The sequence below is a fragment of the Chiloscyllium punctatum genome, chromosome 27 (assembly GCF_047496795.1).
Source record: "Chiloscyllium punctatum isolate Juve2018m chromosome 27, sChiPun1.3, whole genome shotgun sequence".
NCBI lineage: Eukaryota > Metazoa > Chordata > Chondrichthyes > Orectolobiformes > Hemiscylliidae > Chiloscyllium > Chiloscyllium punctatum.
In genome coordinates, this window is record NC_092765.1 from 29,525,379 (window position 1) to 29,542,560 (window position 17,182).

Consider the following 17,182-nt stretch of genomic DNA (forward strand, 5'->3'; position numbering starts at 1 on the left):
TCACTATTATGCATTTTGTTTTAAGTCAATGGTAATACAGCTATTTTAATGACATTTATTAAAAAGTGTTTAGCAAATGTTAGCCAAGTAATCTACAATGTAACTTCCAAGCAGAGATGAGAGGATCACAATTCAATTCAATTCAATAACAGCAATAATTTTCAAATTTTATTTTGTCTTTAAAGCAACGGTTACATTCTCTCATATGACGGTAACTCCAAATCCAGAATGTGTAACAGCTAAGTTCAAGCAAACTGGATATAAGGGCAAAATGTCAATGCAAGTTTTAAACTATACAATAAACCTCCATTCACTCACCTGATTGAAGATCATTGTGTCCTTTGTGTATCACTGTTACATAATCTAATGCACAAAGGCATTCAAGAAAAATAGCAACTTGCAGACAAAGATGGAAAACACTGACAGGAGTTTACATAGAACAGATATGGATGTTACTGTATTATTTCATTCATTAAATCAATACATTTTGGGATAATTTCAGAGAGATCAGTTGTGTTGTCTCTGCTCCTGACTTTTGATCTCGTTTAAGAGTCAATATAGTCTCTCTTCATAATTTCAAGATCACTGACATCAGTTTATGTTTCGTATAGCATTCACACAGCATAGTTATGAATCTATAGGTCTCTGATAAAGTTCAGTCCCTGACTATTATAAAATCAAATGAGGTTGCCAATTACAGATGCACAGACTTTAGGAATCTAAATTAGTGTATTTTTAAATAGATGTTTTCCCATTATGTAATTAATGAAAAATACATGTTTTAAGTGGCCATTCTTGTAGACCGTGTTATTGCTCAAGAATTAAATGGCTACAGGAATAGAAAAACACCACATGCAACACATTATTTTGATGTGCAGATTTTGACAGAGGCACGCGGAACTCAGATTTTCAACATATATTGCCAAATACACGTGAAACACAATGAAAAATCAAAATCGGGTACTTTTTTGGAAGCTCTTGTTTTAGGCCAAGAATATCAAATGCTTGCCACTTCTATTTAATTGCCAAATCTGTATTTTAAGTCTTATAAATTAAAGTAGCAACTGCAGACCCCAGTTAAAGAGTGTATGGTGCCTCCTTATTAATCTTCTGCTCGCCACATCTTTGCTAGTTCATAATTTACTAGAGAGACAATTGTTTGGAGCTTTTCCATTGTACTGTATTCTATTTCACTGCACATTTACTGAAGACATTCCTGAAATTCTAGAAGTGTTTTCTTCTTGTTAGTGCAGTCTTCACTTTTCCATATATGTTGTTGCATCAGAAGTCACATTTTAAGCAATGAAATGTGTCTGAGGAGTGATGAGGTCAATTTTATGATCCATAGGGTTGGCAGAAGCTTCATATGTACAAAGTGTCACTTCATGTCTGTGGCCCTGTCACAAAAGAGAAATTAAATATTCTACATGCTTCATTTTGCATTCATTCTAACATTTTTTTTGTTCAAAAACATTTTTTCTGTCCTTTAATGGTCTGAGGTCAGTGACGTGGACATTTCTTTTAAGAAGTGGTGTTGCATTCAAGTATTCGCAGGTCAGGTAAAGCAAAAATTGGATTACACAGAGAAACCACTAAACATTGATTAATTAAAATGCATCATATAATATTTTCATTTTAAATACAAAGATCTGTGCTCTGTACAGGTGAGTGATGTTTCCAGTTTAGTGCAAAGCTATGACAACATTCTGTGCTCTAGTCAAATTACGAGCTCAATTGAAACCTTTCATGTGTCAGCAGCAAGCTTTCACTCTCATCTTTCTAGTTTGGGATGAAGCTTAAGCATCAAAAGATGACTTAAGTCATTAATTTAACATCTCTTCCACCCCCTCCCCTCCAAAGATGTAATTTTCATCCTGATTTTCATCCGGACTACAATACTGCTTAAAAAAAAAAGAATAAAATTACCATCCTCTATGCTTTGTAACCATATGCCACCAAAGCTGCTGCCCATATTCCATTCAATACCAAGTCCTGTTCAATCTTAACCTTTTGGCTTCTGTTTGTTCAATGCCTGACATATAAAATTCCCGTTCTGGTATTCAGTTCCATTCATGGCCTGTTCTGTCCAACTCTAACTCCAACCTCTTGAAGCCCGATCTTTTGAGCCCCACCATTTGTGACCATGCCTTCAAATGTACATGCTCACTTAATGAAATTTTCCCTATAAACTTCCCCATTTTTTTTTTGACTTCCCTTAAAATTACATTTTACAACCAAAAACTTTGCTCAGTAATTTTAAAGACCCATTTTTTGGCTCAGAACCCATTTGTTATTGTATGCCCAGAAGTTTCCTGGAGTGTTACCCAAATCAAAGTTATTGTCATTGAATAATAAAGAAGCAGAATTTTAAAAACTACACCTTTTTTGCAGCCATCTTGTGAATGAATGTTTGGTAGCGTGATTGTCAACTCTGTCAGAGTTTCAGGGATGATGCTTAAGAATCCCACTCTGACATTGCAATTTCTGCCACATTTGCAGCAGATAAACACAGTGGACACAGTCCAGGATTCTCTGGCCTCCAGATTAGCTGAGCTACTGTTAAGTTAATAAAGAAATAAATCTGCAATTGAGTTTGGTAGCTAATTACACCAAGTCACGCACACCAAGAAGGTCCCAGGTCAGATGCCTACTTTGCATACAATGCATTTGAACTGGTGCTGTAAGTATCCTTAGCATCTCTAGCTCAGGAATAGAACAAACCATTAAAAAAAAAATCACATTCCTGATTATTACTCAATAGTGTATATGAAGAATACACTTTAGACAACAAAGGATCTGGTGCAGCTCTGATGCCCCCTAGGATTAACAGGTGAACAGATTATCAAACCGCCTGTCCTAAATGAAAGATGATCAGGTCAGTGTTGGGTCCACAACTAATCACATTATACATTAACATAATCTGGATGCAAGAACTAGTGGCATTGTTGCTAAGTTTGCAGATGACAGAAAGTTAGATGGAGAGACAGATAGTGATGAGGAACTGGGGAGGCTGCAAAAGCACTTGGACAGGTTAAGAGAGTGAGCAAAGAAGTGGCAGCCAGAGTACAATATAGGAAATGTGACGTTATGCACTTTAGTGGGAAGAATAAAGGCACAAACTATTTTCTAAATGCAGAAAAGCTTCAGAAATTTGAAGCACAAAGGAGCTTAAGAGTCCTGGTGCAGGATTCTCTTAAGGTTAACATGTAGGTTCAGTTGGCAGTAAGGAAGGCAAATGCAACGTTAGAATTCATTGACAGTACTAGAAAAAAAAAGAACAAATGTACTGCTGAAGCTGTATAAGGCTCAGGTCCGATTGCAATTAAAATACTGTGAGCAGGTTTGGGCTAAGGAAGGATGTGCTGGCCTTGATGAGGTTCACAAGAATGATCCTGGAAATGAAGAGCTTTTCATCTGAGGAACAGTTCAAGACTCTGGGTCTGTACTCTATGGAGATTAGAAGGGCTATCTGATTGAAAGTTATAGAATACAAAGAGACCTGGATAGAGTGGGCATGGAAAAGATGTTTTCACTGGGAGAAGAGTCTAGGACTTCTTTAGCCAGAGGTGTTGAATGTGTGAAACTCACTGCAGCAGAAGGCTGCGGAGGGCAAGTCGTTGAATGTCTTTAAGACAGAGATAGGTTCTTGAGTAGGGGAATCAAAGGTTATGAGGAGAAAGCAACAGAATGGGACTGAGAAACATACAAAATGATCAAATGGAAGAGCAGATTTGTTGGGCTGAATGGACTAATTCTGATCCTATATCTTATGATCTTTAAGGTACTGGAAGGCCACCGAAACATTTGTAATTGGATACAGTTCCACATCACATTATCCAGGAAAGGAAGTTTAAAAGGAACAAAATTCAATAAACAAAAAATGGAAAAGAAGTTTCACTAATACTTTATTTGCAGAGGCAGTAGGATTATCGATTTATATATTTAGAAAATATCAATCATACTATGGGCTATTTTATTGTAAGTATTATATACTTCAAAATAATGCAGTGAAATTACTTCAGTATATTCAACAGGTAACACTGAAGTTCCACACCATCTCACTGAAAATATCACGTGCTTTTCCAAACTCAGTGGTATCAGTACTTGTGCAATATCACAACAAGAAGAACGTAAGCTCATGGCTACGCATTATTCATAATTTTTACGAAGCTAATTTTTATGTGCCTTCAGACTCACCTCTGACCACTCTCCTCGCAAACCTACATAATAAATTTTTGAAGTTTCTGCACCAAAATTTTTGGTTATGTGAATGGAAAGATGATGAACATTTGAGAAACGAGCTATCCTAAAAGAAAAAGAAACACAGGTAGAAATGTGATAAAGTGTTGAACATTTGGTTATTCTTAATTGGGGTAGAAGTAATTTAAAGTACCACTTTCTGCAGGTAACAGTGGATAATTTTAAGATGGGACCCTTAATGGGGAGTATAATTTTAGAACACTGCTGTGACATCTTTTGATTGGTCTTAATATAAAAGAACAGCTACACACACTTTAGCCATTTGCTTAATTAATTATTGTGACTAGACTGCTTAATAATGCTTTTTGGCAAAGGTCTGTACAGGACAGCGATGGTAAAATCATTTGGCTGGCTTGTAAGCAAGGAGATAGGTATACTTCAGGCAGCTAGTCTTTTAGGAGTATATTTTTGACCACATTCAATGGTAGCTTTGGAAACACAAGTTAAAACCATGTACTTTATAAGTGTTCTGCCTCTGCAAGCAGGAACACTTTTACTTACACTTACATTTTGTCACTTTGGATTTGTTATTAGTATCAAACTGAAAACATTAATGGGCTTTGACTGAATTTCAACTAGGGCTGAATTTTCAGCAAGTGTTCATATTCCAGAAACTGTATTGTGATTATCTAAATTAAATTTTGTTTTTGCTGTATTAGAGGAAAATTTACCTAAGCAGTATCAATCTAAACTCAGTTTCTAAAGATAAAGGATCATTGTGTTAACAAAAACAAAAACACCAAAGTAATAAACACTCAATATAGTGATGAATAACTTTAGAATTTTTGAGATAACTGGATGTGCTTTTGCGAAATTTCAACAAATTTTTGGAAGAGTCTTACTTTTTTTAAATCTATAGTCAGAAGTCAGGCTAAAAAAAAATTGGTGAATAATTTTCTTTTACTAGCCATCATTTATTTACTCTGAATAACTTGCATTTAGTTTCAGTTCCACATTAGTACCAGTTCAACAGATTTTAGGAGTGAGGGAACAGTGTGGCAAGGTGAGAATTAGATTTCACCAATAGTACAATACATGCACTGCTTGAGGTTCTCTCTGTTAGAAAATGGGCATCACTATAAAACTGGATAAGAATTTACATGTTTTACATTACTAGTGATGACCAATTTATTGAACAAAATATCAAAATGGACAAAATATCAAAATAGGCATACTTTGTTGTATATTCTACCTCCCCGGTGAGGTCCCGGCTCAGATGAAACACCTGATCAGGTTCTCTGCCTGTGTCATCAAACGACATATGTGGGATGTTCTTATACCTGATTGGAAAACAAAAGTAGAATTGATTAGCATGTTCTAAACAGCTTGTCAATATCCTATAAGTGTATGAGTATTTCAAAAGAGGACAACATTTCCAGATTTGTTTCCTGCTTTCTTTTCCTTCCCTCGGTTTGTCCACAAAAAAGAAAACAACTTCCTTCAACTTGTGCTAATAACTTCTGTATTAAATAGCAATATTGTACTGCAATCATCTGGTAGCAGTGTTTGCTATAAGGCATGAATCAGAAATCATACAACACCAGATTGTAGTCCAACAAGTTTATTTGAAATCACAAGCTTTTGGAGCGCTGTTCCTTTGTCAGGTGAAGTCACTTCCACATCATTAGGCATGAGGAAAAGGTTAGTTATCTGTACATCTACTATGATGCTTGTCCTCTGGGACCACATTACAGATGGATTAAAAATATTCTCAATTATGACGGATAGATTCAAATATTTGAATTTTGGTAAGAACATTGAAATACAAGCAGGGGTAGATCATACAGCCTGCTCAGCCATTCAATACAAATCATTGCCAGTCTTTGGCTTCACACCACTTTACCACCTGTTCTCCAAATCCTCGATTCCTTGAAAGAACAAAATAATCATCTCTTAGCCTTAAATATATTTGATCATGGAGTGTAAACAACCTTCCAGGACACAGAATTGCAGAGGAGGTAACCGACTCTACTTCCTCTCCAAATCAAAATCGAAGAGTATCATACAAAAATAAGACCGTTTGAACCATCAAATTAGCCCTTGCTAGTCAAAATACAATTTACCCAACTCCACTGTATCACCTGCTGCCCTACACATGCCTCCCCCTCCTATCACTGCCAAAGTCCCTAGCTCAGCCTGTCCCGCCATGTACTCCAGCTTGTTTCACATAATGGAAGTCATATTCCCAGTCATTACCAGGTAAAGTGTTAATTTGCCCTTTACTATAATGCCTGCTCATAGATAAAGTTCAGAACAATTTGGAAAGCAAAATAGTGAATTCTATGCTTGACTGAAGAAAGTGACATTCCCAACAATTAATTCTAACTTCAAAGTGTTTTGAGGAAGGTTGCATCATTTAGGAGTTTATACGGCATTTATGCTATAATTGCCAAACTTATTGTATTCCTTCAGTGTGCACTTTTGAGTTTTTTCCAGCTCTGTATTGGGAATACCTACTAGGTAGTCTTCTAGTGCCAAGAGGAGTTAATAAACAGCCTTTATTTTCTTCCTTCTTTGTTTACTTACTACTCTCAACCCAATCACATGACAATACCTCCCCATTTGTCATCACTTCCTCCTACCAGTTTAATGCCTTTCACATACTGCCCCATCCTAACCAACCTTACTTTCTTTAAAACTTTTAAAATGGTGAAAAGAATGCAAACATTTAAGATATCACATATCCAATTTTCAAGCCATAGTTGTTAGTACATTGCTCAGGGCAAACTGCCCTCACAATGCAATACTCTTTCATTTTAGAATTTCCCCAACAGTAATCCTATAGCCCAAAACAACCCTTCTACTGGATTCAAACAAACACTCTTACCAACACATCAATGCCATCAGTACAGGATGGTCAGAGTTTTAGGAGGTGGCCCGCCATCTCCTCACAGCAACAAGTGATGGTAATTAAGTGGGCACATTCCAGAGTTGCCAAAAACTCAACAGGGTCAACCACATTGCTGTGGGTCAGAAATCACGCATAGGCCAAACCAGGTAAGGATTAAAGACAAAATCCACAAACCCAACTACCCTGGCTGACCTATTGTCTTAGCATGCTCCTGCCCCACTGAACTCATCTTGTCCTACCTCAACTCCATCCTCTTCCCCCTTAGTCCAGACATTTCCCAACTACACCCATGACACAAACCACACCCTCCATATCTTCCCCAGCCCACAGTGCTTTCTCTTCACTATGGATGTGCAATCCTTTTAGACATCGATACCCCAGAAGGACGGCCTTCAGACCCTCCGCCTTTTCCTCTCTAACAGACCCAGCCAGTCCCCCTCCATCAATACCCTCCTCCACCTCGCCGAACTGGTCTTCACCCTCAATAAGTTTTCCTTTAACTCCTCCCATTTCCTCCAAAATCAAGGAGGTGTCATGGATGGGCCCCAGCTATGCTTGCCTCTTTGTTGGCTATATCTAACAGTCCCTCTTCAGTACCTACTCAGGCACTATACCCCAACTCTTCTTCCGTTACGTCGATGACCGCATTGGTGCAGTGTCCTGCACTCTGAACTGCTCCAGTTCAGCCATCGACTTTGCCCACAACTTCCACCCCACCCTCAAATTCACTTAGTCCATCTTGGACACCTCCTTCTCCTTCCTTGATATCTCCATTTCCATCTCCGGCGATAGTCTCTGGACGGATTTCTACTACAAACCTACAAACTCCCACAATTACCTGAACTACACCTCTTCCCACTCTGTATCCTATAAGAACTCCATCCCATTCTCCCAATTCCTCCGCCTCCGCTCGGATGAGGAGACATTCCACTTGCAAGCATCCCAGATGACCACCTATTTTGAATAACACGTTTTCCTCCCTCCATCATCCAGACAGCCCTCCGTCGCACCACCTCCATTCCCTGCTCCACCACTCTAAACCGCACCCAACACAATAAAGACAGTGTCCCTCTTGTCTGGATGTAGGTTTGCTCGCTGAGCTGGAAGGTTTGTTTTCATGAAAACGAACCTTCCAGCTCAGCGAGCAAACCTACATCCAGAACCTTAACCTGAGCTACAAATCTTCTCGAAACTTGCACCCCCTTGTCCTCGCCAGTCTCCGCATCCAACGCATCATCCTCAGACATTTCCGCCAACTCCAAATAGACCCCGCCACCAAGAACATCTTCCCCTCCCCACCCATCTTTTTCTTCCGCAAGGACTGTTCCCTTCGACAGTCCTTGGTTCACGTCACCCCCACCACAGAACCCCCAGGTACCTTCCCCTGCAACCAGAAAAGATGCAAAACCTGCAGTACACCAGCCCCCTCACCTCCATCTAGGGCCCCAAACAGTCCTTCCAGGTGAGACAGAGGTTCACCTGCCTCTCTTCCAATTTAGTTTACTGCATCAATGTGGTCTTCTCTACATTGGAGAGACCAAACGTAAACTTAGGCAACAGTTCACTGAACATCACAGCTGGGTCTGCAGAGGCTGACTGGACCTCCCAGCCACCACGCATTTCAATTCCCCCAACCACTCCCTTTCCTTGGCCTCCTCCATTGCCAAAGTAAACCACTGCTGCTACTGGAGGAGCAACACCTTATCTTCCACCTGGACATCCTACAACCCGGAGGACTCAACACTGAGCTCTCCAATTTAAAATAGCCTCCCTCCCTATCCCCTAACTTCCTTCCCAGCCCTTCCTCCTCCCTTTCATTGCTCCCTGCCACCAACCGGATTCATTCCTCCCATTGACCAACCAGGTCGTACCCTCCACCTGTCTTCACCTATCCACATTTCACTACCCTGCCCCTAACTCCCACTTTATCTGCAGCTCCTCTCACACCCATCCCCAATCCTGAAGAAGGGTTACACCCGTAAAGTCTTCTGCACCTCCTGATGCTGTCTGACTTGCTGTTTTCTTCCAGCCTCCTGCCTGTCTAATAACTTGTAAGTATGGCAGCTTCCCTAAAGAATATTAGTGAACCAGATGGGTTTTCCCAACAATCGACCAGGGCTTTATAGTCACTATAAGACTCTTAATTTCATATATTTTTAATGCCATCAGCACAGAATGGTCAGAGTTCCAGTAAAGGGCCTACCACTTCCTCTGTTGGAACCTCCCACAGGACATTACATAAAATGCATGGAGTGCACAGTAAAATAAATTGTATATGATCTACTGCAGCTCTAGGCTTTATGGGTTAAAAGGTTTAGGGTGTACGTATAACTTCAAGACTTTTTCTATTCATTCAGGGATGTGAGCTTCATTAGATAGGCCAGCATTTATTGCTCCTCCTTATTTGCCCTTGAGACATAGCACTTATGTGGGGATGTAGTGCACTGAATACATTTTGTTATTTGGTGGTGCCACAGCTAAATAAATTCATCAGATCCACCATTTTCAATCCCCAATACAACCTCAGTTAATCCCAAAACAGTTGTTTACTAATAATTTTTTGCAGTACTCAAATGAAATCTAACTCACTGATTCAATTTTGTATAGTGTGAAGTCATTTTGATTAGGCTAGCCATCATATTTAGAACATTAGACAATTTGGTAATGCAGCTAAAAAAAGTACCTTTTAAATTAAAAAAGTATTCAACGATTAAAAATGCAAAGACACATATAAAGCTCTCTACTGGAGCCACATGGTTGACAATTTCATAGTAAAAGTATAAAGATGCAACTTTTCCAATGCTATTTAACACAATTATACATTTTAATAAGTTTTTAAAGTGGTGATATTAGGTAACTTCAAAAAAAAAGTCTTTGGCACTTACAGTCTCATTTCTGAAGGATGGGTATCATCATCATCCCCTATTATTATTATTCCTTTGAGTTTCACATTGCCAGTGAATCTGAAACAGAAGAGAAATCAATTATCACCTTAAATGCCTCAGCAGGTCTTGCACCCTATTCTGGTACATCCACATGCGCAGCAGGCTCCCTCAATAAATTACTTTATGCAAGTAAGTATACTTAAAAGGTAAATGAAATTCAAAAAAAAGTTTTAGATCTGCCACCTCTCTGATAGCATGCACATTTAGTTTCACAACCTTCCATGCATTGTTTGATCTTCAGACTTGCTTTCTATCCTTTATGTTCCACCCTGCCCTTCGGAACTCACTTCATAAATCACTACTTTCCTCTCTTTAAGAAAAAACTTCTCTAGACCTTTCCCTTCTCTTTAGGTCCCATACACTGATTTCTGGTGGGTGCGCTGGGGTCAAATATCACTTATCACAAGTGACATTTCTGCTGTGGGGAATCTCAATCAAAAGGGAAGTTGCTGTAAAGGACTTGATTCTTTCAGGGGTCCCCCATGGAAAATGCCCACATAAAATCCAGTCCATAGTGTCACAAGAAACATTTTATTTAACTACACATTCTGGATTTATTTTCAGCAGTGTTGTCCTATGAAGTTTAATAGGGACACCAAGTGGCAGATAACTTAAAATTTAATAAATAAAGTAATAGCATCAGTTTTTTTAATGAGAGATAGAGAATACAAAACTAAAAAGAAATAATGAGTCTATAGTTAAACATTATAAAGAGCTCAGTTAAGGAATACCATATTGAGTTTCATATTGGTAGGAAGAATATTAAAGCTTTATGAAGAAAAGTATTCAAATTCATGATAATTCTGCCCGGTACGACAAAATACAAGCACAAAGTTTTCGCTCAGTAAAAGAATAATATTGTAGAGGAGAAGAATGAGATACAGGATATTAGACTAGAAAGGATCAAGGTTAGTATGGAAGAGGTGTTATCAATTCTAGAAGGAGTGAAAGTAGACAAGTCCCCTGGGCCGGATGGGATTTATCCAAGAATTTTCTGGGAAGCTATGGAGGAGATGTTGGAGCCTTTGGCCTTGATCTTTGAGTCGTCATTGTCTACAGGTTTAGTACCAGAGGACTGGAGGATTGCAAATGTTGTGCCCTTGTTCAAAAAAGGCAGTAGAAATGACCCAGATAATTATAGACCAGTGAGCCTTACGTTTGTTGTAGGAAAAGTTTTGGAAAGGACTATAACAGATAGGATTTATAATCGTTTATCAAGCAACAATTTGATTGCAGATAGTCAACATGGTTTCGTTCAGGGCAGGTCATGTCTCACAAACCTATGATTTTTTTGAGAAGGTGACCAAACATGTGGACGAGGGTAGGGCAGTTGCATAGTGTACCTGGACTTTAGTAAAGCTTTTGATAAGGTTCCACATGGTAGGCTGTTGGAGAAAATACAGCGGCATGGGATTGAGGGTGATTTAGCAGTTTGGATTAGAAATTGGCTTTCTGTAAAAAAGTAGCAAGTGGTGGTTAATGGAAAACATTCAGCCTGGAGTCCGGTTACTAATAGTGTGCCACAAGGATCTGTTTTGGGACCACTGCTGTTTGTCATTTTTATAAATGACTTGGATGCAGGCATAGGTGGATGGGTTAGTAAGTTTGCAGATGGCACTAAAGTCAGTGGAGTAGTAGACAATTTGGAAGAATGTTGCAGGTTGCAGGGGGACTTGGATAAACTGCAGAATTGGGCTGAGAGGTGGCAAATGGAGTTCAGTGCAGATAAATGTGAGGAGATTCACTTTGGGAAGAATAACAGAAAGGCAGAATACTGGGTCAATGGAAAGATTCTCGGTAGTGTGGATGTAGAGAGGGATCTTGGAGTCCATGTACACAAATCCTTAAAAGTTACCACCCAAATTGATAGTGCTACTAAGAAGTCATACAGTGTGTTAGGTTTTATTGGTAGAGGGATTGAGTTCCGGAGCCATAATGTCACACTGCAACTATACAAAACACTAGTGTGGCCACACTTGGAATATTGTGTACAGTTCTGGTCGCCCCATTACAGGAAGAATGTGGAAGCATTGGAAAAGGTGCAGAGGAGATTTACCAGGATGTTGCCTGGTCTGGAGAGAAGGTCTTATGAGAAAAGGTTGAGATACTTGGGTCTGTTCTCACTGAAGAGAAGGTGGCTAAGAGGGCATTTGTTAGAGACATACAAAATGATCAGAGGATTAGATAGGGTAGACAGTGAAAGTCTTTTTCCTAGGATGATGACGTCAGCTTGTACGAGGTGGCATAGCTACAAACTGAGGGGTAATAGATTTAAGAGAGATATCAGAGGAAGGTTCTTTACTCAGAGAGTGATAAGGGCATGGAATGCCCTGCCTGCCAATGTAGTTAACTCAGCCAAATTAGGGAGATTTAAACAATCCTTGGATAAGGACATGGATGATGATGGGATAGTGTAGGGGGATGGGCTTAGATTATTTCACAGGTCAGCGCAACATCAAGGGCCAAAGGCCCTGTTCTGAGCTGTATTGTTCTTTGTTCTAAAGAAAAGCTGATAAATTTGGTGTTCTTTCATTAGAAAATTGCAGATTATGGAGTGATTTAGAAGGAATATTTTGAAGTAATATGCTGGACAGGTAGAAAGAGATTGGTTCCAGTTATTGAGGAGTCAAGAGCCCAAGGTCATAATTAAAACATTAAATGTAAAAGATTTGAACAGAGGACAGGAGAAACCTCTCATCACAGCGTTATGAAACTGAAATCATTTGCTGAAACAGTGGCAGAGGCATAAACCAAGCCAATCTTCTATATTAGATTGGATCGGTGGATGTTCTAATGGAGGTAAAGGCTGACATCACAAACGACCCACTTTCATTCTGTAGCTTTAATATACCAATACTTATACATATTTGCAGGGGAGCAGGAAAAAACTAGAGGGAAAATTGGCCACACAACACTTTTACAGAAATCCAAAACACCGATTCATAAGAGCATTACCAAAGCTTGGATCTAGCTCGCCTATTACCTGCAGCTGATATGCTGTTCAAGAAACTATAGAAAACCTAGTGCCTAACAAAATATGTTGGTGTAGGCTTGCCAGGTCGAAGGGCCTGTTCCTGTGCTACTCTTATATTTGATAGCATACAAACGCCTGTCAATATTTTCAAACTATGTATACTCCAATGGGTTGATGCAACTATGTGTAATGAGCTTATTTAAGAATAGTACTTACGGAATATTAAACAGGAGTTCCTCATCGTCGTCACTTTCTACAAACTGCATGAGAAAAGTTATAAAATATATCAGATAACAAAGGGTTTTATTCTTTCAGTTATATTTATTAGCATTGCCATTTATTCAAAAGTTTTAGGAACTATTATCTCACATATCTAATTGGTCAATTCCAGTATTGCTTCAAACATGTAATTTATATGGTAATACATTTGGTACTTTATTAAGTATGGTATTATAATCATCCATTAAATTTTTAACTTTACTAACATCAAAAATAGTTCTCACAAAATTAAATAAACAGGCATTTTGTTGCAATTCTACTGCCTAGCTGTAAAGTAACAGTTTGAAACAGATAATCAGATACAGTTCATCATTGACTTACATAATTATGCTCAGCAAATTTAGGATAGTACTGTTCAATAATAATTTGCAAATGAAAATTAGGATCATATTTTAGTACCTCCCCATAGTTGGGCATGCTTTAATCCTTAATTTTTTTTCAATATTCATGTTTGTATATACAACTGAGTAACACTCAACAACATCACTTGTGATATAATAACATTCTTAACTACTATGCCACAATAGGCAACTATTCACTATTATTTAAAGACCCATAGTAACAAAAAAAATCTTTATTAATTCATGGATTGGCTGGGCCAGAATTTATTGCCCATCCCTAGTTGTCCTTGAGAAGGTTGTGGTGAACTGCCTTCCTGAACTGCTGCAGTTATTTGGTGCAGATAGAGAGGGAGTTCCAGGATCTTGGCCCAGCAATATGAAAGGAACAAAAATATATTTCCAAGTCAAAATATTAAGTGGGTGGGAGCGAAATGTGTAAGTGGTGGTGTTCCTACATATCTAGTGCTATTGTCATTCTACATGGTCACGGGTGTAGGAAGATGCTGTTTAAGGAACCTTGGTGAATTTCTGCAGTGCATCTTGTAGATGGTACACATTGCTGCTTTTTAGCATTGGTGGTGGAGGGAGTGAACATTTATAAATGTGGTCCCAATCAAGTAGACTGCTTTGTCCTAAAGACTCAAGCTTCTTGACGATTGTTGCAATTGCAAGCAAGACAGAGTATGCTATCAAAATTCCTGATGTGTTTTGTAGATGATGGACAGGCTTTGGGAGTCAGGAGGGGAGTTCCTCACAGCAGGATTCCTAGCCTCTGACTCGTTGCTGAATCTGAGCCTTCTGGCTCAGAGGTTAAGGTGCAATCTTCTTACTGTGACACAACACTGCACCACAAGAGCCTCTGTTTTATATTGCTAGCCCAGTCAGCTTCTGGTCAATGGTAACCTCCAGAATCATGCAATACTTCAGCCTTATATTTTGCACTGACATGTTGGATTCTCCCATCATTGAAAATGAGGATGTTTCATGGAATCATAGAATCCCGCAGTGTGGAAATAGACCATTCTACCCAACAAGTCCACACTAACCCTCTGAAGAGCACCCCACCCAGACCCATCCCCCTATCCTATCCCTGTAACCCTGCATTTCCCGTGCCTAATGCACCTAATCTACACATTCCTGAACACTATGTGCAATTTAACATGGCCAATCCACCTAACTTGCACATCTTTTGACTGTGGGAAAAAACCGGAGCACCCGGAGGAAAGCCACGCCAACATGGGGAGAACACGCAAACTCCATAGAGACAGGTGAGGCAGCTATGCTAACCATGAACCACCATGTTTGTACAGCCCCTCTTCCAGTGACTTGGTTTACTTGCCCACCACCCCTGACTTAAGGTTGTGTGAGAACCGCAAAGCTTAAATCTGACCTGTTGTTTGTGGAGTCACTTAGTTCCATCACTTGCTATTTATGCTGTTTTGTTACTTTGCCATGTTGCGACCTCATTTTTAAGTATACTTGGTGCTATTTGTGGTATTTACTCCTGCATTCTTCATTGAACCAGGATTAATCCCATAGCTTCATGGTACTGGTACAGCAGGTGATAAAACAGGACAAGAGGCTGTAAATTGTCTTGGAGTACAATTCTGCTGCTGCTGACAGCCCACAGCCCCTCATGGATCCCAGTCTCGCGTTACTAGATCTGTTTTAAGTCTTTTTACACTCTTACATCTCGACTGCCAAAACTCGATTCTACTAAATCACTACAAAGAACAGAAAAACAAACAGACATTAGTTGTAGTCAAGAGTGTGGTGCTGGAAAAGCACTGCAGGGCAGGCAGCATCTGAAGAGCGGGAGAATCGACATTTCCGGCATAAGTCCTTCATCAGGAATGATTCTCCTGCTCCTCGGATGCTGCCTGACCTGCTGTGCTTTTCCAGCATCACACCCTCGACTCTGATCTCCAGCATCTGTGGTCCTCACTTTCTCCTCAACGTTAGTTGCAACTAAGGCACTGCTATGGGGCATTACACTTACGTACCTAGTTCTGTTAACCCTGCAAACTCCTTTTCAATTAACATCAAAGAACTGATGCCACAGCTAAGTGAACTGACCTGCAGATCCATCAAGCACTGGCCTGACATCTGAAAACAAGCCTACAAGCTCAGCGAGCTAACTTACATATTTATGTTTCTTAAAAGTATTACTACCAGCCAATTATCTTCACCTAGTACAGCAGCAAATACTATCACCAACCCATTAACAGAATAAACCCACCAGATGTGGGGACACAATATTATACTGTGATTATTTTTAGCAATTACATTACCCAACTAAATTTCTGCTCTGGCGATTCATGATGTGACTGCTGTCTGATGGTATCCTCGTGATCGCTTCTGGGTAGTGTTTATTCCGTGAGGTTTTCCATTGTGGTTTCTTTTACAACCTGGAGAAAGTGAGGACTGCAGATGCTGGAGATCAGAGCTGAAAATGTGTTGCTGGAAAAGCGCAGCAGGTCAGGCAGCATCCAAGGAGCAGGAGAATCGACGTTTCGGGCATAGGCCTGCTGGACACACTTTCCTCATTCCTGAAGAAGGGCTTATGCCCGAAACGTCGATTCTCCTGCTCCTTGGATGCTGCCTGACCTGCTGCGCTTTTCCAGCAACACATTTTCAGCTCTTTTACAACCTGAATAAGGGATTTACTGTAAACATCTGATCCCAGGCCTGTCTCTCTCGGAGACTGTATTGCAACCAGTAATTTACATTGAACAACATTTGGCTCTGAAACTACGGTGGGACCAGTATTTGAGGCCTGTCTCCCTCACAGTACAAATCCAAGGCAGGTCTGAACTAGGACAACTATGTCCTGACACTTCTTCCAGTCGCACCTTAGTCCGGTCCTGCCTCTCCTCCCAGGGTTTGAAGACCAGTTTGCCAGATCCCTCACTCGCCTCATTCAGACACTCCAACCTCTCCTGGTCGATCTTCCGAAAGAGGCCGTATTCCAGGCCTCTCTCGGCGGGGTCCACATGCCCCTCGCACTGACACTGGCCATGCCCATGCCCATGGCCGTGTCCAGACATCTTCAGGCCAGCCCGTTGCTACGCCGCAAAATGGATTTGCGCAACTGTCGTGCGGTGAATCGGCGCGAGCGTGTCCGCGAGGCTGCGATCACGTGACACTGAGACCGCTTGGGAGATAGAGCTCTTGCAAGTACACCATCTTTATACCGGAAGTATAGGGCGGACATGGTCTTTCCTGTTTTGAATGACAACACGGTAGCTAACTGACGAAGGAGCAGCGTTCCGAAAGCTTACACTTCCAAATAAACCTGTCGGACTATAACCTGGTGTGTGACTTTTAACTGGGAATTTGAAGACGGTAGGAATTTGGTTCAGAGAGGATGAAACTTTTTTTATATAGTCTTTACAAACTATAAACCTATTGTATAGAAATGAGGACTAGGGCCCAAATAATTTATATTATTTGCCAGAAGGTTTAGTTCCAAAGGGGTAAGTCATAGGAGAGCTCAAAGCCATGGTACACGCTCCCTGCTCCATGTTTGAAG

The 17,182-nt window shown here is 40.1% G+C and overlaps 1 protein-coding gene across 1 annotated transcript; it reads right to left on the reverse strand.

The window, feature by feature from the left end:
• Positions 1–136: 136 nt before the first annotated feature.
• Positions 137–16,738, reverse strand: pithd1 (PITH (C-terminal proteasome-interacting domain of thioredoxin-like) domain containing 1). Its single transcript, XM_072548432.1, has 6 exons — positions 16,503–16,738; positions 13,247–13,290; positions 9,997–10,074; positions 5,436–5,540; positions 4,198–4,306; positions 137–1,397 (listed from the first exon to the last, which is right to left on the reverse strand). The coding sequence occupies exons 1-6, from the start codon at positions 16,695–16,697 to the stop codon at positions 1,296–1,298; spliced, it is 633 nt and encodes a 210-aa protein (XP_072404533.1). The 5' UTR covers positions 16,698–16,738; the 3' UTR covers positions 137–1,295.
• Positions 16,739–17,182: the final 444 nt, after the last annotated feature.

Excerpts from the sequence above, each read along its gene's own strand:
- pithd1 (XM_072548432.1), bottom strand. The coding sequence starts at position 16,697 with ATGTCTGGACACGGCCATGGGCATGGGCATGGCCAGTGTCAGTGCGAG. Across the intron at positions 13,291-16,502 it reads AGAGGCAGGACCGGACTAAG|TTTGTAGAAAGTGACGACGA; the intron begins GTGCGACTGGAA and ends TTTCTCATGCAG. Across the intron at positions 10,075-13,246 it reads GAACTCCTGTTTAATATTCC|ATTCACTGGCAATGTGAAAC; the intron begins GTAAGTACTATT and ends CTTCTGTTTCAG.